The sequence below is a fragment of the Rhinatrema bivittatum genome, chromosome 5 (genome assembly GCF_901001135.1).
Source record: "Rhinatrema bivittatum chromosome 5, aRhiBiv1.1, whole genome shotgun sequence".
NCBI classification, from domain to species: Eukaryota; Metazoa; Chordata; class Amphibia; order Gymnophiona; family Rhinatrematidae; genus Rhinatrema; species Rhinatrema bivittatum.
In genome coordinates, this window is record NC_042619.1 from 52,143,604 (window position 1) to 52,171,139 (window position 27,536).

Consider the following 27,536-nt stretch of genomic DNA (forward strand, 5'->3'; position numbering starts at 1 on the left):
GAGGAAAAATCTCTTGAGTGAGTGGATTTAGGAAAGACGTACAGATTACAGTGTGTTTGCACATCGTACAACGCCCACAGGGCTGATGTCCAATTGAGGATGAGAGGACCCTTGATTCTGGCTGTAGGTCCGCATGAATCAGTCTCACGGAGGTTACGGCCCCTCCGATAGGTGAACCTTAAAGGACCTTGAAAAAGTCGATGCAGAGAGAGAGACTGCCAATGTCTACGAATAATATTCGTAACCTGCCGGCTTAAGATGGAAAATGGTAAAATACAGTTGATAATACTCTCAGATGATTCAGAGCGTGGGAGAAAAAGAAGATCCCGATTTGCAAAGAGAGCCCGTTTAAAGGCCTTCTTTACTACTGACATGGGACGGACACGGAGGGGCCGTAACCTCCGTGATAGACTGATTCATGCGGACCTACAGCCAGAATCAAGGGTCCTCTCATCCTCAATTGGACATCAGCCCTGTGGGCGTTGTACGATGTGCAAACACACTGTAATCTGTACGTCTTTCCTAAATCCACTCACTCAAGAGATTTTTCCTCTCCGGTCTTTTTCGGACTGCACTACAAAAGGGGTGATTTATACCATTACTTGCCCCTGTCCCTTAATTTATGTAGGAAAGACTACTAGAATGATAAAAACACGCATTATTGAGCACTGCTCAAATATACGTAACTCTCAGGAGAATGAACCCCTAGTAACACACTGGGCTCAACATTCACACTCTCTTTCCGACTTAGTCTTTTCCATCATTGAGGTTGTTCCTCGGTCCCCGCGCGGTGGGAATTATAATGAACAGTTGGGAAGAATTGAGCAGAGGTGGATTTTCCGCCTCGATACAGTAGCCCCGAAAGGGCTCAATCGTGAATTGGAATGGCATCTGTTCACATAGAGAGTGTGGGGTCACCAGAGATTGCTTGCTGTATGCACTGCTAGTTGCGCCTCAGGAACGGGGGCCACGCTGATTGGCCCCTAATGACCATGTGACCTGTCAACCTGAGTTTCGCGCTCACTCCGGTAGGTTTAAATACCTGTCTGCAGTTAAGATGGACGCGCTCCCTGCCATTTTTGAAACTGCTCTGCATTCAGGTATGCGATTTATTTGAATCTGAAATAGTATTAACATGTCGGCTTTGTCCAGTTTATGTCCTAACCCTTGTATGTTTATTTACAGTGCCTTGATAACCTTGTTGCTCCCCCCCGATGCAGCCCTTGGCGAAACACGGGACCGTGTCGGGGGACGCGGTCTATACTGTGGTGTGATTGCAAGTCAGTGGAGTTGCCATTTAAAAAAGAATTAAAAAATTTCAGGCTCCCTAGAGCTGTTTTGATTTACCTTGTGGTTTGGACTTACTTTATTCTGCACTCTCGTCTTTGGACATTTTCAAAGCCCCCATTTCCATGGGTAAAATGCTTATTTACCTTCTTTATAGCTCATATGTCATTGTGTAGAAATATATTCAATATGCTGTATGTTGTTTTCTTAAATGAAAGTAGTAGGATGCTGAGCTTGAGGGATTCTCAGTCTGACCCAGTAAGGCAACTTCTTATTTTCTTTAGCGATTTAGGTAAAGCTTTCCTTACTGAACACTTTTAATGTCAGAACACATTTATTTATTTATTTATTTTATTAAGGCTTTTATATACCGACTTTCTTGATACAAATCAAATCAACTCGGTTTACATCGAACTAAGCAGTAACTGTAACCAACCAGTCAACATGATACAATTTAAAGGAGCATAAAGTTACATTATAACAAGGATGCCTTAACTGGGAGAAGGAAAAAAAGAGAGGGAAAACAAAGATAAATTACTATATACAATGGAATATGGGAGGGAGGCAATGAGCCGACCTCATGATTACTTGTGAGCATGATTAACGTTTGTTTATTTACATAAGTGATGGGATAGTTTTATTTATATATACATATAGCAAGTCCCAAGTGTAATATATAGTCAGAGCCCCCAGTTTTCCTGCAGCAGATGTTTCAAGATTCTGAGGTCATTTTATAGCAAATTTGCATAATTTTGCATAAATATTCATACCTGACTATGCAAAAAAAGTTAATTTTTATTATTGAAAACTATTCGGATTGTTTGTTTTTAAACAGTATTTAACTAAACACAAATAAAAACTGTACCAAGTACAAAACTCAACAATTTATCAAGTTGGGAAATGTCATTTATGTTTTGAATTGAAATAGTGCAACCATCCTTATTATATTTTCTTGAGAAAGTCCTTGTCTTTCTGAATACACAAGCTTCTGTATGCTAAAATGCCTCAGCATCAGCAATTTGTCATGCTGCTAATTGCACAGAAAGATAGGTGGACACAGGGTAACAGATATAAAAATGGATTAAATTAGCAAAGTTGAAACTTGACAGCAGTAGTGTCAATCATCAAGGCTTCTATGAATTGAAATTAATGCCCTCTCTGCCAGCTGAGAGACACCAGTAGTTTCAGACTTCCAAAATGCATCCAGGACTTTATAAATGGTGTATGATTGGCCACATATGCAGCTGCAAGAACCTTTGTCTAAAGATGAAATTCTTCTAAAGGGATGTCATTCGCACTCCATCCATCTTTGGTCAAAACCAAAGGATTTAAGAGATGTTTGAGGGATCAAATATTCTGTTTTCTCTGTCCACTCCATCTTCGCCTCCCCCCTCCCTTCACTTCAGGATAGGAGGAAGGGGAGGAAGAGGGAACAACAGAAGAAGGTAACCTACAGGCTGTTTGTGAGGGGAGGGGCTGGAACAGGAGCAGAGAGAGCTGAGACTGATTTCAGGCAGGCACCCTGCAGATTTCTTCCTAAAACTGAATTAAGAGGTGTGAAAACTTTCAGGAATGTTGATTATGTGGCAGATTGTAAAATATACGTTTACGGCTGCAGAATTGTGGGAGGCAAGGGGTATTGGTTATAGTCATTTTTAGTATAGCAATGTCTATAAAACTGCAAAATGACAACATAAATGACATAATGACAACATAATGACAACAGTATAAAAATAATGTGAACATTACTATTAAGTTGGTAGATAAATGATTTAACAGAGTTAATATGCTACTCAACACTTCTTCATTCATATGATTGAAAAGACTTAGCCCTTATTTTATTGAATCTACTAATAATATGCTTTGTATAATGACACAATACATGTCTAATCCTAATGCAGTTGATCTTTGTTTCATGCAAATTAGATCTCCAGAAGAATTACTATAGAACTGTTATGTAGCTATTGGATTGTCTGGAATATTTTGAAGCATATGTGGTAGTAACGTGGAGGAATGTCGTAATAATTCCCTACTGAAATGCTTTGAACTGAGTGAACTTGTTTACAAGGCAGAACATAAAAGCAGTATTGCTAATTCAGATATGCAGAATAGGTTTCTCCAAGGGCAGGGCGGTTGGCAGTGATATTAGAACACTTGGCGGATTTTGCACCTGTCAAAAATCAGATTTTTCCCCGGTAGAAACTTTTTATTCATAAACCCCAAAATGATATCTCCCTGAATTGGTTAACCAAAAACTCACCGGTCTTTGGGTCCTATAGGGATTTGACCACTCTTCTCGTGAGCATATGTAGCTCTGACCAATTCTTCTGGAAGTCTCCTCCACAGATGTGTCATAAAGCTTCTTTCTTGGGGACTGATGAAATCTACATTTTTCTAGTCTCAGAGAGTGCCCCCATGGTCTATCAGTTTGCTCTGGAGATAAATAGATTTCTCTGTAAGATCTTTGTACTCATTGGACCCATTAAGGAATTTGTACAATATCAACTTTTCCTCTCTCAACCTTATCTTTCTTCTATGGGAGACCTAAGACTACTAAGCATTTGCTTGTGAGGCAACGCTTCAGTCAATTTGGTTGCCCTTCTCTGGATTTGTTTCCAATTCCTTGATATCCTTAATTAAATGAGAGGCTTACATTTGTACCCCATACTATAGGTGCGGACTAAGAAGGGTCCTACTCACTGGCAAATAATTTCTTCCCATGGTTTCCTTCCTTATGTAATAAGTGCCAACACGCTGCACTCTCTTTTTGAATGCTCATACTTAGCTTGTTTTTCAGTATAATTGCCCAGTTCCCTTGACTGTCCTCATTCAATTTGCCCCTAAAATGAGGAACCAGACAGGATTCTTATTTCACAGTTGGATGTATGAGGAAAGATGTTCATTTCACATTTTGCTGAGAACTGTAGTATTATAATTCTTTCCCCCTGCCCGTAACTTGATTACATGTGCAAACCGTATGGAGACATTGCATCATGTGACTTTTATTGCTTTGTGTACATTTTTTTTTTTAAATAACTTATTAGAAACTAGGATAAATGAACCCGGGGAGGGAGAGGGAATATTCTCACTGGGAGTAAGGATTTCAGCAGACATATTCAGAGCTATTTATTCTCAGGGAAGCGAGGTCATCTTAAACTGCCCTTTGATGCATCTGCTTCCTTCCCGTTACAGAAGGGTGTGGACAAGGAGTTTTACTTGCTATCCACAATCTTTGATGAGAATAGCAGCTGGTATCTGGAAAAAAACATCCAGATGATTACAGGAGACCCTCTGAAGATTGATAAAGAAGACGAACATTTCCAGGAATCAAACAAAATGCACGGTATTTATGCCAAGTTATTTGAACAAAGAAATCAATACTGCTAGCCTTCCGGGCCTAAACAATCCCCAATACAACAGTTAGACCCATCATTTTCTCACATCTCGTTAACAGAGAATTTCTGTGGGAACCCCCTCCCACCAACCCAACATTGCATCCCTTGGGGCCGATGCAATACGGTGTGCTCAGCCGAGCGCACTGTTAACCGGCAGTCGGATGTAGGTAGAATAGGCTCTAATCAATCCCCTAATGCAATATGGGGATTAGCGCATATTCAACACACGTCCAACGCGGAGTGAATGCATGTGAATGAGGCTTTTAGGCATTCACTCCCGATGCAAAAAAAAAAAAATGTGAGTCTAGGACGCACATTTAACTGTCATCTATTATCGCCTGCCTGGAGAGGTGTTAATAGCTGTGCGCATCAAAAAAAGTACAGAAAAGCAGAAAAAACTGCTTTTCTGTACTGCCTCCTACTTAATACCGTTGTTTTTCTGACCAGACTTATTATGTAGGATGAAAAATAAAAGAAGCAAAAGTAAAAAAAAAAAAAAATTGACAGTCGGACCCATCACAAAAACAGACGCTGAGTTTATCGGCATCGGTTTTCTACCGGCGGACAACCGAGTTACGAAAACCAACACCGATAAACCCGGCGTCAATTTTCGTGACTGCCATCCGCTGGTAAGGAAAAGCGACACCGGGTCTATCGGCGTCGGTTATCCTAACTGCCGTACGCTGGTCACGAAAACCAACACCGGGTTTATCGGTGTCTGTTTTCGTGGCTGTCCGCCGGTAAGGAAAACCGACGCTGACAAACTCGGTGTCGGTTTTTGTGATGGGTCCGACTGTCAATTTTTTCTTTTTTTTTTTTTTTACTTTTGCTTCTTTCATTTTTCATCCTACTTAATATCACAACGATATTAAGTAGGAGGCAGTACAGAAAAGCAGTTTTTTCTGCTTTTCTGTACTTTTTTTGATGCGCACAGCTAACTAACGCGAACCCCCCCCCCCCGTAATTTAAATATTGCATGGCGCCTGCTTTCTACGCGACTTTATTGTATTAAACCCCTCGTGTGTCAGCAAGCATAAATAAGGATTTGTTTGCATTCTTGTTGTGGGCAACCTCTGCATTATCAAGTATGTCCATGTGACCAAGTGAAAACAGTGATGAGAGTTTCTGTGCTGCTGCCATGATGTGCACATCGTGATGGTCCACATTGGCTACACTTGTAATGCAACGCAAGTCAGCGTAAGATGGTACGATTTCTGCTGCCATTGTAAGTCCGTCCCCAAATGTATAAAAATGGAGCTGGCACAGGTGGAGCACCAGACGACAGGCAGAAGCCACAATTTGTGGTGAAAATTATGCATTTTTGTGGGGGCCTTGGGCATGGTTTGTGTGACACCACAGAGATCTGAGTTCAAAGGGTTTGACGGGGCAATTATTAGAGTTAACTGGATATATCCTGAGATGTGAACATTTCCTCCTTGCTCCCCAGCTAAATGTTTTCTGGGTTACTTTCTGCCCAGTCAAAATTTAGCTGGATAAAACAAGCAGTGATGGAATCGTTCCAGGGGCCTGGCTAAATTTTAGCCATGGAGTGCTGATGTTCAGTGCTAGAGTTTAGCCAGGTAAGTCTGGTCAGAAAAACAACTGTCCCTAAAGTTACCCAGATATATTCAATGGCAGACGTATCTGGCTAAGTGCCACAAATATCTGGGTAAAGTTACCCAGGTATCTTTCCTGCTTCCCAGCCCGCTGAATATTGACCCCCATGTTGTCAGACTACACATGCTGCATTCACCATCATCCAGGGGCACTGCACATGCATTCTCCGTTTTACCCTTACACACCTTCAGGTTGAGCACACCATTTAACATGCGATTGGCCGCGCGTTTCCCACCAGCGTCTATTACCCTTATACTGTAAGGGGTAATAGTGGGTGGAAAATGCGCAGCCAACCCCCCCCCCCCGAAACTAATAGCGCTCATCACATGCAAATGCATGTTGATGAGCCTATTAGTTAGTCACCTGGAATACTGAAAGTAGTTAGTCGCCTGGAATACTGAAAGTTTTACTGTCAGAAATTAACACCTGCCGTTAATATCCTAGCGATATTAAGTCAGAGGAACCAAAAATTAAAAAAAAAAAAAAAAATCTGCCAGCCAGTCAGTGGGTTAGAAAACAGATGCTCAATTATGTTGGTGTCTGTTTTCCAAACTCGTGGCTGTCAGTGGGTTCGAAAACCAACGCCGGTAAAATTGAGCGTCTGTTGTCGGACCCGCTGACAGCCATCCCTAAAGCTGTTGTTCCTAGCACTTCCTTATTAGTGTGCGGCCTCATTTAAAAAGAGAATCACACGCTCAGGAGAAGTGCCTGGGCACGAATTGGGAGAGCGGGCGCTCAACGCGGAGTCCTGCTCTCCCGCACTTTTTAATGAATCAGCCTGAATGTCCACACGCAATATTCTCACCCAGGTAGAATGAGCGTGGAGCCCCCTAGTCCTACCCAAATGCATTATTTCATGCAGTTGTAGAAAGTAAATAACTGCTGGCTGACAATGGAACCTTATCCTATGCTACAGAAACATGGCTGTCAGCTAGATGTACTGTAAATGTATTGCCCTAGTAGCCTCACTTAGGTGTACTGTACTCATAGCTCCAATTAGCTGCACTGTTTTCTTTAGTTATAGTTGTTTCATCTACTTTAAAAGCAACTTGGCATGGAGGAGTAGCCTAGTGTTAGCGCAGCAGATTACAAACTGGAGAGACCACAGTTTAAATCCCATTACCACTCCTTTTGAATTTGGGCAAATTACTCTACTCTGTTGCCTCAGATATAAACTTACTAAGCGATGCATTAAGCCATGGTAGTACTCTAACACCCATTAAACAGTGTTTATTGTGCAATATTTGCTGTCACAGAAGTATCATACATTCCCTGTACGTACCAGGATCAGTCCAGACCGTGGGTTATGTCCACCTTCCAGCAGATGGAGTCAGAGCAAAAACTGAGAGGGCGGTCCCTCATGACTGGTACCTTCAGTATTTCTCTGACTCCAGCAGATTTGGGTTGCACCTTTGGTTCTCCCATTTTCTTTCTGTGAGAATAGTCTTTGTTGATTTATTTCTCCAGTTTTCTTGTTAACACTTTTTACTTGGATGGATCTTATTAAAAAAAAAAAAAAAGGCAAAGGCTTTTCATTGTAGCTTTGCTCTACTTTCTATGGGCTGTTCTGCTGCAGGCTTGCAGGCAGAGCTTTCATTCAGTGGCAGACCTGTCATATTTTTTATTTATTGCTGTATCGTTTTGGGGGTAAGTTTGTTAACTTTCCTTTTACAGGGCTGTCATTTGCTGCCTTCAGGGGTGAAGTTGGTGGTCCAACCTCTCCCCCTCGATATCGTCCCGCTGCCCGGAGATGTCGTTTCCTCAGGGCAGCCTAAGCTTCAGAGACGCGACATCCCTCTGGCTTAAAAAAAAACAAAAAACCGGAACGGGTCATTAAAGTTAGTCAGGCAGCGCAGGACTTTGATTTCGTTCCTTCTATCGAAGGTTTTCGGAGGTCTGGGTTCCAAGCCCTTCTTTACTTGCCTCCATGCCGCGGCTGACGCGATGCAGCGCCTGGGGGAAGCTGGGATCGTGGCTCTCCCGGGAAGGCCTCTAGGGCGGTCTGTTTCGTGCACAAATGCACACCAGGCTCTGAGAAGATCGGCCCCGTTCCCGTCCAACGCGGGAACAGCGGCCATCTTGGATCCATTACTTGCTGCTCCAGCGCTGCCTCCTGGGGATTCAGATCCAGACGGACCTCATTTTCCTCTTTCCGGCGCACCTCCCCGACGCAGAGCCGCCCTCAGAGGACCCTCCGGCCCCCACCCCCTCCAGCCATCCCTCCCCCGGAGCCTTTTTCCACAGAATTTATTCTGCTGATGCATGGGGCTTATTTGGCAAGGCTCAGCCAGTACCAGGATGCAGTTTTGGCTCCCCCTCCTCCTAAAGTAGTCAGTTTGGGGGAACTCCCGGACGTGGCAGGGGGCCTTGAGGATCAGTACCGTCACAGCCCGGTACAGCACCAGTATTCTGGCCCTGCCATTCCAGTGGCCCCTTTGGGATCCTCTAGGGTTTAACCGGTCCTGACCCTCCACCTCCGACGGACCCTGCAGTGGACCCTGATCTAGATTACCCGACGCCCTCGGCGCAAGTCGAAGGGGATGTTCCTCGGGTTCTACGCCTTTTCCAGAGTGATGAGATGGTTCTGCTTATCACACATGTCCTGGCCGGATTAGTTATTGAGGCCCCCCAGGAGGCTCCTGCTGCCAGCACTGCACCGAAGAGAGGGGATCCCATCCTACCAGGGCCAAAGCCACCTTCGAAGACTTTCCTTTTCATCCTATGCTGCTCCAATTACTGTCCAGGGGTGGGAGACTCCGGAGGCCTCTCTGCGGGTTGGCAGAATGATGGACAGACTGTATCCACTCCCCGAGGAGGCCCTGGAACTACTTAAAGTACCGAAGGTGGATGCATTGGTATCCGCAGTCACAGCTAGGACACCTATTCCTGTGACTGGAGGAGCAGCCCTCAGGGTTTGCAGGACCGCAAACTTGAGGTGTATTTGAAGAGAGTATTTGAGGCGTCTGCCTTGGGAGTTTTGGCTGCTGTTTGTAGCTCCCTGATGCAGCGTGCATGACTGATGGGTCCAACAACTACTCGGGACTCAGGATCTGCCTCCAGGGGACGCACAACAGGCGGAAAGGCTAGAAGCTGTCATAGCGTATGGCATGGATGCGCTGTATGATCTTTTCCGGGTGCTGGCCAGATCCATGGTTTCTGTAGTCTCAGCTTGGCGCCTCCTCTGGCTCAGGACCTGGTCCGCGGATTCCTCCTCCTAGTCTCAACTTGGCTTCCTTCCCTTCAAGGGTAAATTGTTGTTTGGAGAGGAGATGGAGCAACTTATTAAGTCGCTCCGGGAGCATAAGGTACTTAAGTTACCGGAAGATCATCCTCGGGGATCCAGAACATACAGCTCCGTTTCAGACGACAATGGCGCTTCCGCCAGGTGCGGCCAGTGTCCCACAGGCCTCCCTCATCTAGATCGCAGTCCTGGTCTCATTCCTTTCGGGGATGAAGATCAGCCCGAGACACCTTTGCTCAAGGGACTGCCACTACATCTTCATAATGAAACATTGTCGGCCCACTCTTCGATTCCCCGGATAGGAGGATGCCTGTTGCTCTTCTACGAGGAGTGGGTCACAATCACCTCAGACAAGGCATCCTGGATATTCTACAGCGTGGGTACATGTTAGAATTTGCTCGACCTCTCAGAGACAGGTTTGTATTTTCTCCGTGCGGACTAAGGAAACAGGGCGCAATACATCGGACGCTAGACCGCTCCTGGATCTGGGAGCCATTCTTCCGGTGCCACTACCGGAACAAGGACTCAGCCATTATTCCGTCTACTTTGTAGCCCCCAAGTAAGAAGGCTCCTTTCAGCCAATCCTGGATCTCAAGATGGTCAACAGGACGCTCAAGATACAACACTTTAGGATGGAAACTCTGCGCTCAGGGATTGCTGCGGTGCACCGGGGAGAGTTCCTGGCGTCCTTGGACTTGACGGAGGCTTATCTTCATATCCCCATCCTGAAGGAGCATCAGCGCCTCCTTCGCTTCAAGATTTTGGGGCAGCACTTACAGTTCCAGGCCCTGCCATTCGGCCTGACAACCGCACCTCGCAGCTTTACCAAGGTGATGGTAGTGGTGGCGGCGTTCCTGAGGAAGGAACAGATCCTGGTCCCTCAACTTTCTGGGAGCTCATTTCAACATCAAAGTAGGCACAGGCTCTCTTCGTCTGGAGCGGGCCAAATCGCTCTTTGCTCAGGTTCAGCGTTTCGGGACCTCCGACTTCCCACAGCTTGGGACTATCTCTAGTTGCTAGGTTCCATGGCCTCCACGACAGATGTTGTGCTTTGGGCCTTTGCCCACATGCGTCCCTTACAAAGAGCATTACTCTCCCGTTGGAAGCCGGTATCTCAGGAATTTCAGGCTCCTCTGCCGATACTGCCCCTACCCAAGGACAGCCTGACCTGGTGGCTCGACCTGGATCATTTGCTTTGAGGAGTAGAGCTCGAGGTTCCACAATGGGTACTCATTACAACAGACGCCAGCCTTACCGGCTGGGGCCAGTGTGTGGTCGGCACTCGACGCAGGGTCAGTGGACGCCAGAACAGGCAACTTGGCCAATCCACCGTCTAGAGACAAGAGCAGTCCGTCTTGTGCTGCAGCGTTTTCTGCCCCTAGCATAGGGCCGAGCAGTCCGGATCCTCTCCGACAATGCCACAACTGTGGCGTACATCAATTGTCAGGGGGGAACAAGAAGTCTCCATGTGACTCGGGAGATGAACAAGCTGATGCTGTGGGCGGAACTCCACCTGTCTCATCTGGTGGCGTCTCACATTGCAGGGGTGGACAATGTTCAGGCAGCTTTTTTAAGTCGCCAGCGCTTAGATCCCGGAGAATGGGAACTGTTCCAGGAGGCAGTGGCACTACTCGTCACGAGATGGGGAATTCCCCATCTGGATCTGATGGGAATGCAAAGGCTCCGTGCTTTTTCAGCCGCAGAAGGGAGCACGGAGCAGAAGGTGTCGATGCCCTAGCCCTCCTGTGGCCGAGGAACATCCTATGTTCCGTGTTCCCGCCTTGGTCCCTGGTGGGAAGAGTGCTTTGAAGAATAGAGGGTCACCAGGGGCCCGTGATCCTCGTGGCTCTGGAGTGGCCTCATCGGCCGTGGTTCGCAGACTTAGTCAACCTAGCGGTGGGTGGCCCACTGCGCCTGGGGCATCTGTCAAATCTCCTACGGCAGGGACCAGTATTTTTCGACCAAGTAAATTGCTTCTGTCTAGCGGCCTGGCTTTTGGAACGGCGCCGGCTGAGGAGACAAGGGTATCCAGCGGTGGTTATCTCCACTCTTCTCAAGGCTAGGAAGCCTTCCACCTCCAGGTTCTATGTCTGATCTTGGAAAGTTTTTGAGGCTTGCTGCCAGTCCTCACGTCTCTCTTCACGGCGTGCGACCATAGCCCAGATCTTGTCATTCTTACAGCGAGGGCTGGAGAGGGGATTAGCCTACAATTTTCTCCGAGTTCAGGTGGCAGACTTAGGTGCTCTAGTTCATCATTGGGATGGCCCTCCTCTTGCGACACACCCGGACGTGGTCCAGTTCTTGAAGGGAGTAAAGCATGTGAAACACCGATTTGCAATTTGTGCCCCTCGGGGAGTTTTGATTTTGATCCTTCGTATTCTTGGCAGGCCACCCTTTGAACCACTGTAGAGCGCAACCCTCAAGGACCTGACTCTTAAGACAGTTTCCTTGGGTGCTATCTGTTCCAGTCGCAGAATCTTGGAGCTGCAGGCCTTGTCATGTAGAGAGCCTTATCTCTGCTCTACGGATCCCGGAGTATCCTCAGGTATCGTACCATCTTTCCTTCCAAAGGTGGTCTCATCTTTTCATCTGAATCAGTTGGTGGAACTGCCATCATACCACGATGAGGATTCCAAGGAGCTCAGGCGCCTAGATGTCAAGCGAGTCCTCCTTCGATATCTGGAGGTTACTAATGATTTCCGCTTATCAGATCATCTTTTTGTCTTCTGGAGTGGTCCCAAGAAGGGGAACTAGGCTTCAAAGACCACCATTGCCCGATGGATGAAGGAAGCAATCTCTACTGTGTACATTGGCGCGGGGCGTTAGCCCCCAGACGGTCTTAAAGCTCATTCTCTCTGAGCTCAACCAGCTTCCTGGGCAGAAAGCCGAGCAGTCTCTCCGCAGGAATTTTGCAGGGCGGCCACTTGGAAGTCTTTGCACACTTTACGCATCACTATCGCTTGTATCTGCAATCAACGACCTCGGGTTCTTTTGAGGCTCAGGTCATTTGAGCTGGGATATCAGTGGCCCACCCTATTTAAGGGAAGCTTTGGAACATCCCATGGTCTGGACTGATCCTGGTACGTACAGGGAAAGAAAATAATTTCTTTACCTGCTAATTTTCATTCATGTAGTACCATGGATCAGTCCAGGCGCCCATCCTAAGGATTTTGGGGTTTTTTCTTTGGGTTAATCCTTCAGCTTGACTGTGTAATCATTTCAGGACCTGTTTGGGACTGACTGAGAGTTCACATTGCAAGTTTGCCTATTCAGATTTACAGTTTGATGTTCAATTTAGTTGATATTCATTTTTGTATTGATCCATCCAAGGGGTTTTTCTTTGTTGCTTGGATATTCTTAATACTGAAGGTTTACAGAGGGTGCACCAGTCATGAGGGACCGCCCTCTCAGTTTTTGCTCTGACTCCATCTGCTGGAAGGGGAAATAACCTATGGTCTGGACTGATCCATGGTACTACAAGAACGAAAATTAGCAGGTAAGGAAATAATTTTCTTATATTTTGCATAGCCCTGCCCAGGTTCCCTCCTCTATTACAACGACCTGTTTTGCATTCATTAATAATGCAAATATATGCAAAGAAGGTCATTACTAGGCAATTTCATGTTAATATTTTATCACAGCCGACAACAGAAAGTCGTCATCTGTGATAAAATAACACCTGCTGGGGAATCATTAATTGTAATGTGGATCTTGAGGTTTTCGTATTACATTTAAGGGGCCATGTAGTACCATGGATCAGTCCAGGCGCCCATCCTAAGGATTTTGGGGTTTTTTCTTTGGGTTAATCCTTCAGCTTGACTGTGTAATCATTTCAGGACCTGTTTGGGACTGACTGAGAGTTCACATTGCAAGTTTGCCTATTCAGATTTACAGTTTGATGTTCAATTTAGTTGATATTCATTTTTGTATTGATCCATCCAAGGGGTTTTTCTTTGTTGCTTGGATATTCTTAATACTGAAGGTTTACAGAGGGTGCACCAGTCATGAGGGACCGCCCTCTCAGTTTTTGCTCTGACTCCATCTGCTGGAAGGGGAAATAACCTATGGTCTGGACTGATCCATGGTACTACAAGAACGAAAATTAGCAGGTAAGGAAATAATTTTCTTATATTTTGCATAGCCCTGCCCAGGTTCCCTCCTCTATTACAACGACCTGTTTTGCATTCATTAATAATGCAAATATATGCAAAGAAGGTCATTACTAGGCAATTTCATGTTAATATTTTATCACAGCCGACAACAGAAAGTCGTCATCTGTGATAAAATAACACCTGCTGGGGAATCATTAATTGTAATGTGGATCTTGAGGTTTTCGTATTACATTTAAGGGGCCATGCAAAAAAAAAAAAAAAAAAAAACCTGCTGCAGCAAAAAAATAAGAATTGAGTAGAGGTCAGGGCTGACCCCTACTCAACCCAGGGCTGCCACTCAAGGTGGCCCTGATGCGCCAAAGTTACAATAACAAAATTAAACCTCATGCATAGCAACAGACCCTCCCCCACCATCCTATCCTGTCCTGACAAAATAGATAGTGCCCTAACCCCCTTTCTAAATACATACATCATAACCCTGGCCCCCCATCCCAATAGTGATCTAACAGGGGTATAGTGCCCCCCTTCCTTTTCCCCCAATGTATAAAAGAAATCATTGGGGTTTAGGGGACCCACCCCCACCACCCCAAACCTTTGAAACTTGAAGAAGCTCCCTCAGTGGGGCCTGGGGCACCAAGCTGACACGGCAGCTGTCCTGTGACTGCGTCAAGGTCTGGGGATGGGACCTCAGCCAAGTGGCCTATTCCATTCCATTACCCCATCGCGTGATAAGGACAAAGTCAAGTTGGTGCCTTTTTGAAAATGGTGCTGATCAGGCCTGGGCCTAGTAGGCTCCCTGGGCCGGTTTGGAGGGGATGTGGGTGGGGGGTGTCCCCCTGAACACCAATGATTTTTTATACATTTGTGGGGAGAGGGGTCAGTATATCCACAATGATTTTAGATCACCATTGGGGTGGAGGGGAGGATCATGATGCATGTATTTGGAAAGGGGGGTGGTGGGACACTGTTTTTTTTTTCAGGACATGGCAGGGGAGGTGGAAGGTGTCCGTCGCTGCGAGTGAAGTTTCATATATATATATATCTATATATATCTATATATATCTATATATATATATATATATATATATATATATTTATTTATTTTTTTTTTTTTTTTTTTTTACTTTGGGGTGTTGTGTCTGCCTCAAGTGGCAGCCCCTGACCCCTGCTCAACTCTTATTTTATGCTGGACTATTTCTCAGCGGCCGGCCCTTTAAGGTGATGGCAGTCCCTTGAGGTTGGAGCCATTGCACCTAAAGGGCTGCTAGCCATGTTGTTTTGTTTTGTACCCCTTTGTTTGGCTGCGAGACAAAACAGAGCACCATAGAGCTGCAGTATTTTTTCAGGAGAGGGGCTCCGCTATCGTGGTGACACCCTCCCCCCTGCAATAGAAGGACCCCTCCCACGAAAAATCATCACGGCTCTCTAGCTGTTGGATTGTAAGCCCTCTGGAGATAGGGAAATATCTGCAGTACCTAAATGTAATCTGCTTTGAAGTGGCAAAAAGTGTAATATAAATAAATAAAATAAATAAATACATTTTCAGCCCACGGGTGTCTGCAATTTCCAAAGGGAGTTCCCATGGAGTTTCCCTTTGAAAATTCCACGGCAGCTGGTGCCATAGAGATCTTTACCCTCTGTACTTTCGGGGACCTGCCCTAACCCCATTCTCAGCGTTGCCCATTTCCCCCCACAAGGAGTGAGACTGTTTATAAAGGGGCCTTCTCTGTGGATAAACATCCATTTAGTAGCTGAGAATGCCTTTGAAGCTGGCCTCCTGTAAGATAATTGTAACTTGATAAGAATGAATAGTGTTGCTGGTTTTTAAATGCATTATTAAACATTCATAGCAGAAGCACAAGGCTGATAACTGGTCTGTGTTTGATTTACATATCCCATAAACTACATATGTCAGCTATAAATCATTAGTTAACCCCTGCCAATATGCTAATTTCCAAAATGTTTTCTTTGCAAACTGGTGTAATTTATGGTGTGTATTACTTTGTTGCCAGCTATCAATGGATTTATGTATGGAAACCTGCCTGGCCTGGAGATGTGCCAAAATGACAAGATTTCCTGGCATATGATTGGACTTGGTACAGAGGTTGATCTGCATGGGATTTACTTTCAAGGAAACACCATTCATTTGGGAGGAATCACAAAAGATACTTATAATTTGTTTCCCCACTCCTCCATGACTGTATCCATGCAGCCAGATGAAGTGGGTAAGTTTCTAAGGACAGTCTACCTCTGCAGTGGGCAATATGCTCACTGAGCCATCAGACCAGCCCTGAAATGCTAGCTTGAGGTAGTCTGAACAGTGCAGCAACATTATGCATTCAGCATTACAAAATGTAAATCTATTTGCCTATTAAAAATGCATCAGCTCTGTTCTAAATCTTGCAATACGATGAAGAATAACCTTGCAATTTCTGTCTCTAAAATGAACCACTCAGATTAAAAAATGTTTAAATTCTGATCCCCCACCCTCCAAATTTGAAAGAAATGAAGTTCCTTGTACATATCCAGATTAGTCCAGATTCCTGGGTTTTGCATCCCTGCCAGACAGAGAAAGTTTAACTGACACTGCTACATAACCACATGTGCCACCTGCAGTTCCTCAGTATTTCTCTGTCTCCAGCAGATAGTAGATGGTGCAAAACCTGCAGTTCTGCAGTCAGGAGACTAAATTGGGTTTACGAGCCTTCCTCCTAAAGGGTTTTTGGGTCCTGGTGGGATCACCCCTTTTGGTTGAGGTGGACGAGCTGAGGGTTGGTGACCCTTTTGTATGCTTACTTCTTACATCTGTGGGGTGTAAATCTGATGGTCTAGATCCCTCCCCTTCACGAGGGTGCTGAGGCGGCTGCAGGATCAGGATAGCTGTTTTACTGGCTGGCCCTTTTGTTTTTTGGCAGCTCTGTGTTCCAGCCTAGGAAGTGTTGATAAAGTGTTGTTAAAAAAAAAAAATATAGGAAACCGGAGTAGGTTAGGACCGCCAGCTTCCTGCCTCTACTGTTTAGGTGGCTGGGGAGTTCAGAGTTGGTGCTTGCAGAGTCTGTCAGCTTGTTCGTGGTCCCGAGATAAGCTTCCCACTGATGTAATAATGGTGTGCGGATTAGTTTGCCGCGCTTGTGGCTCAGCTCAGTTGCACCTCAACCTTGTCGGCCTGTGTTTCATTTGCTTTTCCAGTGGTGAGGGCCATGAAAAAGAGGAGACTGTTGCCCACCCCTGTTCCTCCCTTGCAGCAGGGTTTGCACCAAGTTGAGGACCCTTTTTCCATCGGCGTGGGAACAGTGGCCATTTTGAAGGCTCATATGGCCTGTGACATACCGATGGAGGGGGAGGAGGATTTTCCTTCGAGGCTTTCCTTGGCTTGCTCGGATTCCGGGGAGGAGCGGAGGGGGGAGGGCAGAAGGGGAAGATGGACCCATTCTACCTATTACTGGTTCTTCTTAGCCTTTGGCTGGCACCTCCGGGCCTTTTTCCTCAGATTTTGTGTTACTGTTGCATGAGGCCTATTTGGCTCAGCAGGAGGCAGCTGCATTTGGTCTGGGGACCCAGGCCCAACCTTCTGAGGGTCTGGATGTGGGTTCCAGGCCAGTTCAGTCTTGGAGAAAGCGGCCTTTTTTAGTCCAGTGTTTTTTGGGCCTGGCTCCATCTATAGGGGTCGCTGTTGATAGTTTAGATGGCTCTAACGAGGCTCCCGAGGGCCTGGAGTTGCCTCTGGCGTGCAGTCTGGTGGTTGATCCAGATGCAGATGGCACGGATCTGAGGAATGATCTTGAAGAGGTTCTGGTTTCCGAATGTGATGACCCAAAAGTGGTTGGCTTTTTCGCAAGAAGGAGCTAGGGCCATTGATTCCTCAGGTCCTCGAAGAGCTTGGTGTCAAGGTTCCGCAGGAGGACTCTGATCTGGAAGGGGCTGATCCGGTCCTGGGTGGGCTGTGAGGTCCAGCAAAAGCCTTCCCATATCATAAGTCGGTGAAAAAGCTGGTGGATCGGGAATGGGGTACTGCCAATGCCGGCTTGAGGGTAGGGAGGGCTGTGGCGAAGCTTTATCCTTTGCCTGAGCAGATGTTGGACCTTCCATTCCAGTGGAAACACTGAGAGGAGAGGATCACCTTCCTGGTGGCTGAAAGGAATCAGTAAGTTTTTGCTTGACTTTTTTAAAAGTATTGGGGCAAAGTTAACTATTTGGGAATATTATTTAGTGTGTTTGTGTGTTTGTGCCTTTAATAGTCAGAAAGGCAGTGAATAAACAAGTTAGACTGTTTGTATTTTTAGTCAGTCAATAAGGTAGCAGTAGGTAGTGTGTTTATTTTTAAAAGTCTGCAGAACTGAGTGTTCTCCAGACTTTTAAAGAGCTGAGTGTTTGTATTTAATACTGAGTGCTTGTATTGAAAAAAAACAAAAAAACCCCACAAAAAAAACAAAACCCAAAAAGTAGCCAGAAGCTAGAAATAAGCTAGGAGCAGTATATACCAAAGTAAAAAAGTAGAATAGTTCAGCTCAGTTACTCACCTTGGAAAGGTGTTGAGGTAGTGTGATTGGGTTTGAATAGGGACCAACATTTGTTAATCAAGGGAGCAGTCACTCAGGCTGCCTAACTGAAGTTAGACTGTTTGTATTTCCCAACCCTCCCTAGCTCATCCCTTAATTTATAGGCAGGTGCCACTTTGACAAAAAAAAAAAAATATATCAACAAAAACTTTATTGAGAATTCGATCAGACCCCAGTAGGCCACTACCAGACACATAGTGAATTCACTAATACATTTAAAGGAAGTTAGACACATTCCTACTCCCATAGCAACCTAAAACTTAACTAGGAACTGATCAAAATTGAGATGAAGGCAGCAGTCCAGCAGCAAGAGGGGGGCTTCCCAGTCTTTTGCATCGAGTGTCACATGTATGATTTTTTACCCACCGGTGAGAAGTTGTACATGTGCATGCAATGCAAAGAGCTCCTGGCTCTCAGAGAACGAGTCCGATCTCTGGAGGCTAGAGTGGCAGACCTGGAGGAGCTGAGGCAGACAGAGAGGTATATAGATGAGACCTTCAGGGACATAGTAGTCAAGTCCCAACTTCAGACTGGCAGCCCTGGTGCTGCCTTGGAGGAAGAAGGTCTCATGATGGGAGAGCACCAACCAGGTGTAGCAGGAAAGGATCCTGTAGCAAGGACCTGCTCTCTAGGTGATGCATTGTCCTTTCGCACTGAGGATATCTCCCCAAGGCCTACTGCCCAGGAGGGAAGGGTTAGGTCGGCCGTCATAGTTGGTGATTCGATTATTAGGAATGTAGATAGCTGGGTGGCTGGTGGGTGTGAGGATCACCTGGTAATATGCCTACCTGGTGCAAAGGTGGCGGACCTCATGCATCACCTAGATAGGATTTTAGACAGTGCTGGGGAGGATCCGGCTGTCGTGGTACATTTGGACACCAACGACATAGGAAAATGTGGGAGGGAGGTTCTGGAAGCCAAATTTAGGCTCTTAGGTAGAAAGATTAAATCCAGAACCTCCAGGGTAGCATTCTCTGAAATGCTCCCTGTTCCACGCGCAGGTCACCAGAGGCAGGCAGAGCTCCAGAGTCTCAATGCGTGGAGGAGACGATGGTGCAAGGAAGAGGGATTCAGTTTTGGTAGGAACTGGGGAATCTTTTGGGGAAGGGGGAGTCTCTTCCGAAGGGATGGGCTCCACCTTAACCAGGGTGGAACCAGACTGCTGGCGCTAACCTTTAAAAAGGAGATAGAGCAGCTTTTAAAACTAAAACAAAGGGGAAAGCCGACAGTCGCTCAGCAGCGCATGGTTCAGAGAGAGGTATCTTTAAAGGATACTAATGATGCATTAGAAATAGGGCATCCAGACAGTGAGGTTCCAATAATTAGAAAAGTAGTCCAAGTGCCTGTAACTAAAAACTCACCTGAGCTAAAAAATTCTGACTTATCCCTATCAATTAAAAAGCAGAATGAAAATACAAACAAAAAACAAACTTTGAAATGTTTGTATGCTAATGCCAGAAGTCTAAGAAGTAAGATGGGAGAATTAGAATGTATAGCAGTGAATGATGACATAGATTTAATTGGCATCTCAGAGACATGGTGGAAGGAGAATAACCAATGGGACAGTGCTATACCGGGGTACAAATTATATCGCAATGACAGAGAGGAGCACTCGGGAGGAGGTGTGGCACTTTATGTCCGGGATGGCATAGAGTCCAACAGGATAAACATCCTGCATGAGACTAAATACAAAATTGAATCTTTATGGGTAGAAATCCCTTGTGTGTCAGGGAAGACTACAGTGATAGGGGTATACTACCGTCCACCTGGTCAAGATGGTGAGATGGACAGTGAAATGCTAAGAGAAATTAGGGAAGCTAACCAAATTGGTAGTGCAGTAATAATGGGAGACTTCAATTACCCAGACACAATGGTGCAGGATAAAACTCTCATCCACTGAGAATTTCAAACGTTCTGTTTATTCAGGAAAATTATAAATCATTCATATGGCAACTCCATCAATAATAGCAAGATATTCTTAAAGTCCCCCGACACGGTCCCGTGTTTCGCGACTGCTGCATCGGGAGGGACCAAAGTAACAGTATCAATCTGCAATACAATAAATTAAGTAAGAAGTGGAACAGATAAGGCTACGGTAGGAATTTCATGAAATTCTGGTGGTTGATCCAGATGCAGATAGCACGGATCTGAGGAATGATCTTGAAGAGGTTCTGGTTTCCGAATGTGATGACCCGAAAGTGGTTGGCTTTTTCGCAAGAAGGAGCTAGGGCCATTGATTCCTCAGGTTCTCGAAGAGCTTGGTGTCAAGGTTCCGCAGGAGGACTCTGATCTGGAAGGGGCTGATCCGGTCCTGGGTGGGCTGTGAGGTCCAGCAAAAGCCTTCCCATATCATAAGTCGGTGAAAAAGCTGGTGGATCGGGAATGGGGTACTGCCAATGCCGGCTTGAGGGTAGGGAGGGCTGTGGCGAAGCTTTATCCTTTGCCTGAGCAGATGTTGGACCTTCCATTCCAGTGGAAACACTGAGAGGAGAGGATCACCTTCCTGGTGGCTGAAAAGAATCAGTAAGTTTTTGCTTATCAACAAAAACTTTATTGAGAATTCGATCAGACCCCACGGTCTGATCGAATTAAGTAAGAAGTGGAACAGATAAGGCTACGGTAGGAATTTCATGAAATTCCTACCGTAGCCTTATCTGTTCCACTTCTTACTTAATTTATTGTATTGCAGATTGATACTGTTACTTTGGTCCCTCCCGATGCAGCAGTCGCGAAACACGGGACCGTGTCGGGGGACTTTAAGAATATCTTGCTATTATTGATGGAGTTGCCGTATGAATGCGTGATAATTTTCCTGAATAAACAGAACGTTTGAAATTCTCAGTGGATGAGAGTTTTATCCTGCACCATTGTGTCTGAGTACTTGTGGATGTGCAAGGTTTATGCTTCATTGGATTATCAGACTTCAATTACCCCAATATAGGCTGGGTAAATGTATCATCGGGTCACGTTGGAGAGATAACGTTCCTGGATGGAATAAATGATAGCTTTATGGAGCAATTGGTTCAGGAACCGACGAGAGAGGGAGCAATTTTAGATCTAATTCTCAGTGGAGCACAGGACTTGGTGAGAGAGGTAACGGTGGTGGGGCCGCTTGGCAATAGTGATCATAATATGATCAAATTTGATTTAATGACTGGAAAAGGAACAGTGTGCAAATCCAAGGCTCTCGTGCTAAACTTTCAAAAGGGAAACTTTGATAAAATGAGAAAAATTGTTAGAAAAAAACTGAAAGGAGCAGCTACAAAAGTAAAAAATGTCCAAGAGGCGTGGTCATTGTTAAAAAATACCATTCTAGAAGCACAGTCCAGATGTATTCCACACATTAAGAAAGGTGGAAAGAAGGCAAAACGATTACCGGCATGGTTAAAAGGGGAGGTGAAAGAAGCTATTTTAGCCAAAAGATCTTCATTCAAAAATTGGAAGAAGGATCCAACAGAAGAAAATAGGATAAAGCATAAACATTGGCAAGTTAAATGTAAGACATTGATAAGACAGGCTAAGAGAGAATTTGAAAAGAAGTTGGCTGTAGAGGCAAAAACTCACAGTAAAAACTTTTTAAAATATATCCGAAGCAGAAAGCCTGTGAGGGAGTCAGTTGGACCCTTAGATGATCGAGGGGTTAAAGGGGCACTTAGGGAAGATAAGGTCATCGCGGAAAGATTAAATGATTTCTTTGCTTCGGTGTTTACTGAAGAGGATGTTGGGGAGGTACCCGTAATGGAGAAGGTTTTCATGGGTAATGATTCAGATGGACTGAATCAAATCACGGTGAACCTAGAAGATGTGGTAGGCCTGATTGACAAACTGAAGAGTAGTAAATCACCTGGACCGGATGGTATACACCCCAGAGTTCTGAAGGAACTAAAAAATGAAATTTCACACTTATTAGTAAAAATTTGTAACTTATCATTAAAATCATCCATTGTACCTGAAGACTGGAGGATAGCAAATGTAACCCCAATATTTAAAAAGGGCTCCAGGGGCGATCCGGGAAACTACAGACCGGTTAGCCTGACTTCAGTGCCAGGAAAAATAGTGGAAAGTGTTCTAAACATCAAAATCACAGAACATATAGAAAGACATGGTTTAATGGAACAAAGTCAGCATGGCTTTACCCAGGGCAAGTCTTGCCTCACAAATCTGCTTCACGTTTTTGAAGGAGTTAATAAACATGTGGATAAAGATGAACCGGTAGATATAGTATACTTGGATTTTCAGAAGGCGTTTGACAAAGTTCCTCATGAGAGGCTTCTAGGAAAAGTAAAAAGTCATGGGATAGATGGCGATGTCCTTTCGTGGATTGCAAACTGGCTAAAAGACAGGAAACAGAGAGTAGGATTAAATGGGCAATTTTCTCAGTGGAAGGGAGTGGACAGTGGAGTGCCTCAGGGATCTGTATTGGGACCCTTACTTTTCAATATATTTATAAATGATCTGGAAAGAAATACGACGAGTGAGATAATCAAATTTGCAGATGACACAAAATTGTTCAGAGTAGTTAAATCACAAGCAGATTGTGATAAATTGCAGGAAGACCTTGTGAGACTGGAAAATTGGGCATCCAAATGGCAGATGAAATTTAATGTGGATAAGTGCAAAGTGATGCATATAGGGAAAAATAACCCATGCTATAATTACACAATGTTGGGTTCCATATTAGGTGCTACAACCCAAGAAAGAGATCTAGGTGTCATAGTGGATAACACATTGAAATCGACGGTACAGTGTGCTGCGGCAGTCAAAAAAGCAAACAGAATGTTGGGAATTATTAGAAAAGGAATGGTGAATAAAACGGAAAATGTCATAATGCCTCTGTATCGCTCCATGGTGAGACCGCTCTTTGAATACTGTGTACAATTCTGGTCGCCGCATCTCAAAAAAGATATAATTGCGATGGAGAAGGTACAGAGAAGGGCTACCAAAATGATAAGGGGAATGGAACAACTCCCCTATGAGGAAAGACTAAAGAGGTTAGGACTTTTCAGCTTGGAGAAGAGACGACTGAGGGGGGATATGATAGAGGTGTTTAAAATCATGAGAGGTCTAGAACGGGTAGATGTGAATCGGTTATTTACTCTTTCAGATAGTTAGCCCCATGCTAGTCTTTACTAGGGGGCACTCCATGAAGTTAGCATGGGACACATTTAAAACTAATTGGAGAAAGTTCTTTTTTACTCAACGCACAATTAAACTCTGGAATTTGTTGCCAGAGAATGTGGTTAGTGCAGTTAGTATAGCTGTGTTTAAAAAAGGATTGGATAAGTTCTTGGAGGAGAAGTCCATTACCTGCTATTAAGTTCACTTAGAGAATAGCCACTGCCATTAGCATGGAATAGAACATGGAAAGGAATAGAACATGGAATAGACTTAGTTTTTGGGTACTTGCCAGGTTCTTGTGGCCTGGATTGGCCACTGTTGGAAGCAGGATGCTGGGCTTGATGGACCCTTGGTCTGACCCAGTATGGCATTTTCTTATGTTCTTATGTTCTTATGTTCTTCTTTCCCTTCCTAAAGTTGATGCGGCAGTATCGGCTGTTACCAAGAAGACAACTATTCTGGTTGTGGGGTCCACTGCGTTGAAGGATGTTCAGAATCGTAAGTTGGAAGTGCATCTTAGGAGGATTTTTGAGGTGTCAGGTGAGCGTTTAGAGGCAGCAATGTTTACAGGGCGGATGCTCTGTATGACCTAGTAAGGACCTTCTCTTGGATTATGTGTTGGCGGTATCGGCCAGGAGGTTGTTATGGTTGCGTAATTGGTTGGCGGATGTGTTGTTCAAGTCTCAGTTGGGGTCTCTGCCTTTCTAAGGTTGTCTCTTGTTTGGTGAGGAGCTGGAACACTTAATGAAGAATCTGGGCGAAAATAAGGTGCACAGGTTGCCCAAGGATAAGCCTAAGGGCAAGAGGTTTTTTCAGGCCCGGTTCTGCTTTCGGGATAGTAGGAGGTCTTGCCCAGCAAGGGGTGCTCCAGGTCAGCAGAAGCAATTCATTCTCCAGGGCCAATCTTGGGGTCAGTCGTTTTGAGGGGGCCGAAGACCCTTCTGGGACACCACAAGTAGTAGCGCAACTGGGACTAACTCCTCACAATGAGGCGAAGCTGGTCCACTCCGTCGTTCCTATCATAGGAGTTTGCTTGGCGCAGTATTATGCAGAGTGGGCCAAAATTACCGAAGACCTCAGTGTAGTAAGAGAGGGGTATGCATTAGAATTTGCTCAGTCTGTCCAAGATTTCTTTCTAGTTTCCCCTTGCAGGCCCTTAGACAAGCAACTTGAGGTTTGAGAAATGCTGGCCTGCAGGCAGAAACTAGGGGTGGTAATTTTGGTTCTCTGCGAGGAGCGAGGCACAGGAAGGTATTCCATTTATTTTTCACCCAATCCTGGACTTGAAAAGGTTAAAAGCAGCACTCAAGGTACCATGTTTCTGGATGGAAACCTTGAGATAGGTTGTAGCAGCAGTTTACAAAGGTGAGTTTCTGGCTTCTTTAGATTTGACAGAGTCGTATCTGCACATACCCATTCATCCAGACTACTAACAATTTCTGCGATTCATGGTTCTGAGTCAGCATTTTCAGTTTCAGGCTCTTTCCTTCAGTTTGGCCACGGCGCCATGCACCTTCACCAGAACTCCTTTGCGTTGGGAAGGAGTTCTCGTGCACCCCTATCTAGGCAACTGGCTTATCAGGGCAAAGTAGGAGGATATTTGTCGTCAGTCGGTTCAGAAGGTGATCAGTACACTCTAGTCCCTTGGCTGGGTAGTGAACTTGGCAAAGTCACTTGGTTCCGTCTCAGTCCTTGGAGTATCTTGGAGCTCAGTTTGAGACTTGGAGGGGCAAGATATTTCTCACAGAGGAGCATATTCAGAAGCTGTAGGGGGGATTGTTGGGGTTGCCAATGCCCAAGGTCTGGGATTATTTGCAGGTACTGGGCTCGATTGCTTCGACCCTGGAGTTAGTACCATGGACATTGCACATATGAGGCCCCTGTAGAGAGCTCTTTTGTCTCAATGGAACCCGCTTTTGGAGGAGTTTCATCTTCCCTTACCGCTCAAGAGTATTGGCAGGGACAGCCTATCTTGATGACTTCTGGGTTCCAATCTGGTTCGTGGTGTGGAGCTGGAGGTTCTAGATTAGGTGATTCTTACTACTGATGCCATGTCTGGTTGGGGAGTGGTTTGTCAGCAGCAGTCAACTCAAGGCTGCTGGTCTGCAGAAGAGGCTTCCTGGTCTATCAATCTGTTAGAGACCAGAGCGGTGCATTTCATTTTACTTGCCTTTCTGCCTTTGAGAGGTTGGTCGGTGAGGGTCCTGTCGGACAATGCCACGACTGTGGCATTGTCCAACTGGAACCAAGAATCGGGCAGTGGCCCAGGAGGCTCAAGAGTTGATTCTTTGGGCAGAGCATCACCTGGAGCAGATAGCGGTATCGCACATCGCAGGGGTAGAAAACATCCAAGCGGATTTTTTGAGTCGCAGATTGTTAAATCTAGGAGAGTAGGAGCTGTCGGAGATGGCAATGCAGTTCATCCACAAGAGCGGGGGCTGTCCCTGTATGGATCTAATGGAGACTTGCCAGAATGCCAAGTCAGCTCAGTTTTTCAGTCGAAAAAGTAAACATGGTGCCGAGGGCGTTGATGCTCTGGTGGTGCCTTGGCCTTGGGAAGTTCTGCTTTTCATGTTTCTTCCTTGGCCTCTAGTTGCAAGATGTTGCAGCGGATAGAGAAACATCTGAGCAAAGTAATTCTGGTGGCTTCAGAGTGGTCAAGTCTACCGTGGCTCGCGGATCTAGTCAACTTGGCTGTGGACGGTCTGCTACGTTTCAGGGCCCCATATTTTCAGATCAAGCTGATCACTTTTGTCTAGTGGCATGGCTTATGAGAGGCAGTGATTGAGATGCAGAGGATACCCTGAAGTGGTATTATGTTAAACTTGTTCGATGTAAAGCGCCGCCACAGGCACTAGTTTCTTGTTTCGCTGTGAACCATTGTGATATCATTGATGAATGTCGGTATATAAAACCATTAAATAAATAAATAAATAAATAAATAAATAAATAAATAAAATTACTATGCTGTTGCAGGCTAGGAGAAGGTCTATTTCTCTTTCGTATGTGAGGGTCTGGAAGGTTTTTGAATCCTGATGTATCGCTAACGGAGTGCAAGCTCTAAAATCTGTGGTGTCTCATATCTTGTCCTTTCTTCAAAAGGGTGTGGTCATGGGTTTGGCTTTGAACTCTGTTAGGGTCCAGGTGGCTGCTCTTGATTGTCTTCGAGGGAAAGTAGAGGGTTCCTCTCTCTCTCTCTGCTCATCCAGATGTGGTTCAGTTTCTTTGGGGGAGGGGGACAAAGAATTTGCATCTGCCGGTAAGGAAAGTTTGTCAATCCTGGAAACTTAATCTCGTCCTCAGGGGTTTGTGTGAGGTACCTTTCGAACCAGTCAGGAGAGCAAATCTTAAGGATCTGACCCTTAAGATCATTTTTCTGGTGGCTATATGTTCAGCTAGGAGAATTTCTGAGTTGTAGGCTTTGTCTTGCCGTGATCCATTCCTTCAGATTTCAGACTCGGGAGTGTCATTGTGGACGGTTCCTTCTTTTTTACCTAAGGTGGTATCGATGTTTCATGTGAATCAGACTGTGGAGCTTCCAGCTTTTCCTGAGCTGGATTCCTTCGCACATCATACGAGGGAGCTTAAGCTTTTGGATGTGCGGAGAACGTGTTGCGATATCTCAAGATAACGAATGACTTTAGGAGGTTGGATCACCTCTTTGTTTTGCGGAGTGGTTCAAAAGATTCTCTTGGGCATCTAAAGATACTATTGCATGGTGCCTCAAGGAGGTCATTGGGTCGTCTTACATAGCTAAGGGTCATCCGGTTTCTGAAGGTTTGCGAGCCCTTTCTACGCGCTCTCAGGCAGCCTCGTGAGCGGAGGCTCAGCTGATTTCACCGCAGGAAATCTGCAGGGTGGCGACTTAGTTGCTGCATACTTTCACAAGGCACTATAGACTGGATGTGGGGGATACGGAGTCCCGGTCTTTTGGCGAGAGTGTTTTGTGAGTGGGACTCTCCAGGTCCCACCCTAAGTAGGGAGCTTTGGTACATCTCAGGAGTCTGGACTGATCTGGGTACGTACAGGGAAAGGAAAATTGGTTCTTATCTGCTAATTTTCGTTCCTATAGTACCACCGTTAGTCCAAAATCCGCCTAATCTATGGAGGTGGAGAGTTATCCACTCATTCTATTTTCTTGGTATGGAATACAGACTTGTTTAAAAAAAAAAGTTTTGTGAGTTTGTTTGTTGTTTGCTGTTTTTAA

At 45.3% G+C, this 27,536-nt stretch overlaps 1 protein-coding gene across 3 annotated transcripts in view; it reads left to right on the top strand.

Moving 5' to 3' along the window:
• HEPHL1 (hephaestin like 1) overlaps positions 1 to 27,536 on the top strand; it is a 181,602-nt gene that overhangs the window by 80,520 nt on the left and 73,546 nt on the right. For all 3 annotated transcript variants that reach the window (XM_029602335.1, XM_029602336.1, XM_029602337.1), the window contains exons 10-11: positions 4,480 to 4,630; positions 15,665 to 15,877. In XM_029602335.1, coding sequence (XP_029458195.1) covers positions 4,480 to 4,630; positions 15,665 to 15,877 — 364 coding nt within the window. The remainder of the gene's footprint in view (positions 1 to 4,479; positions 4,631 to 15,664; positions 15,878 to 27,536) is intronic.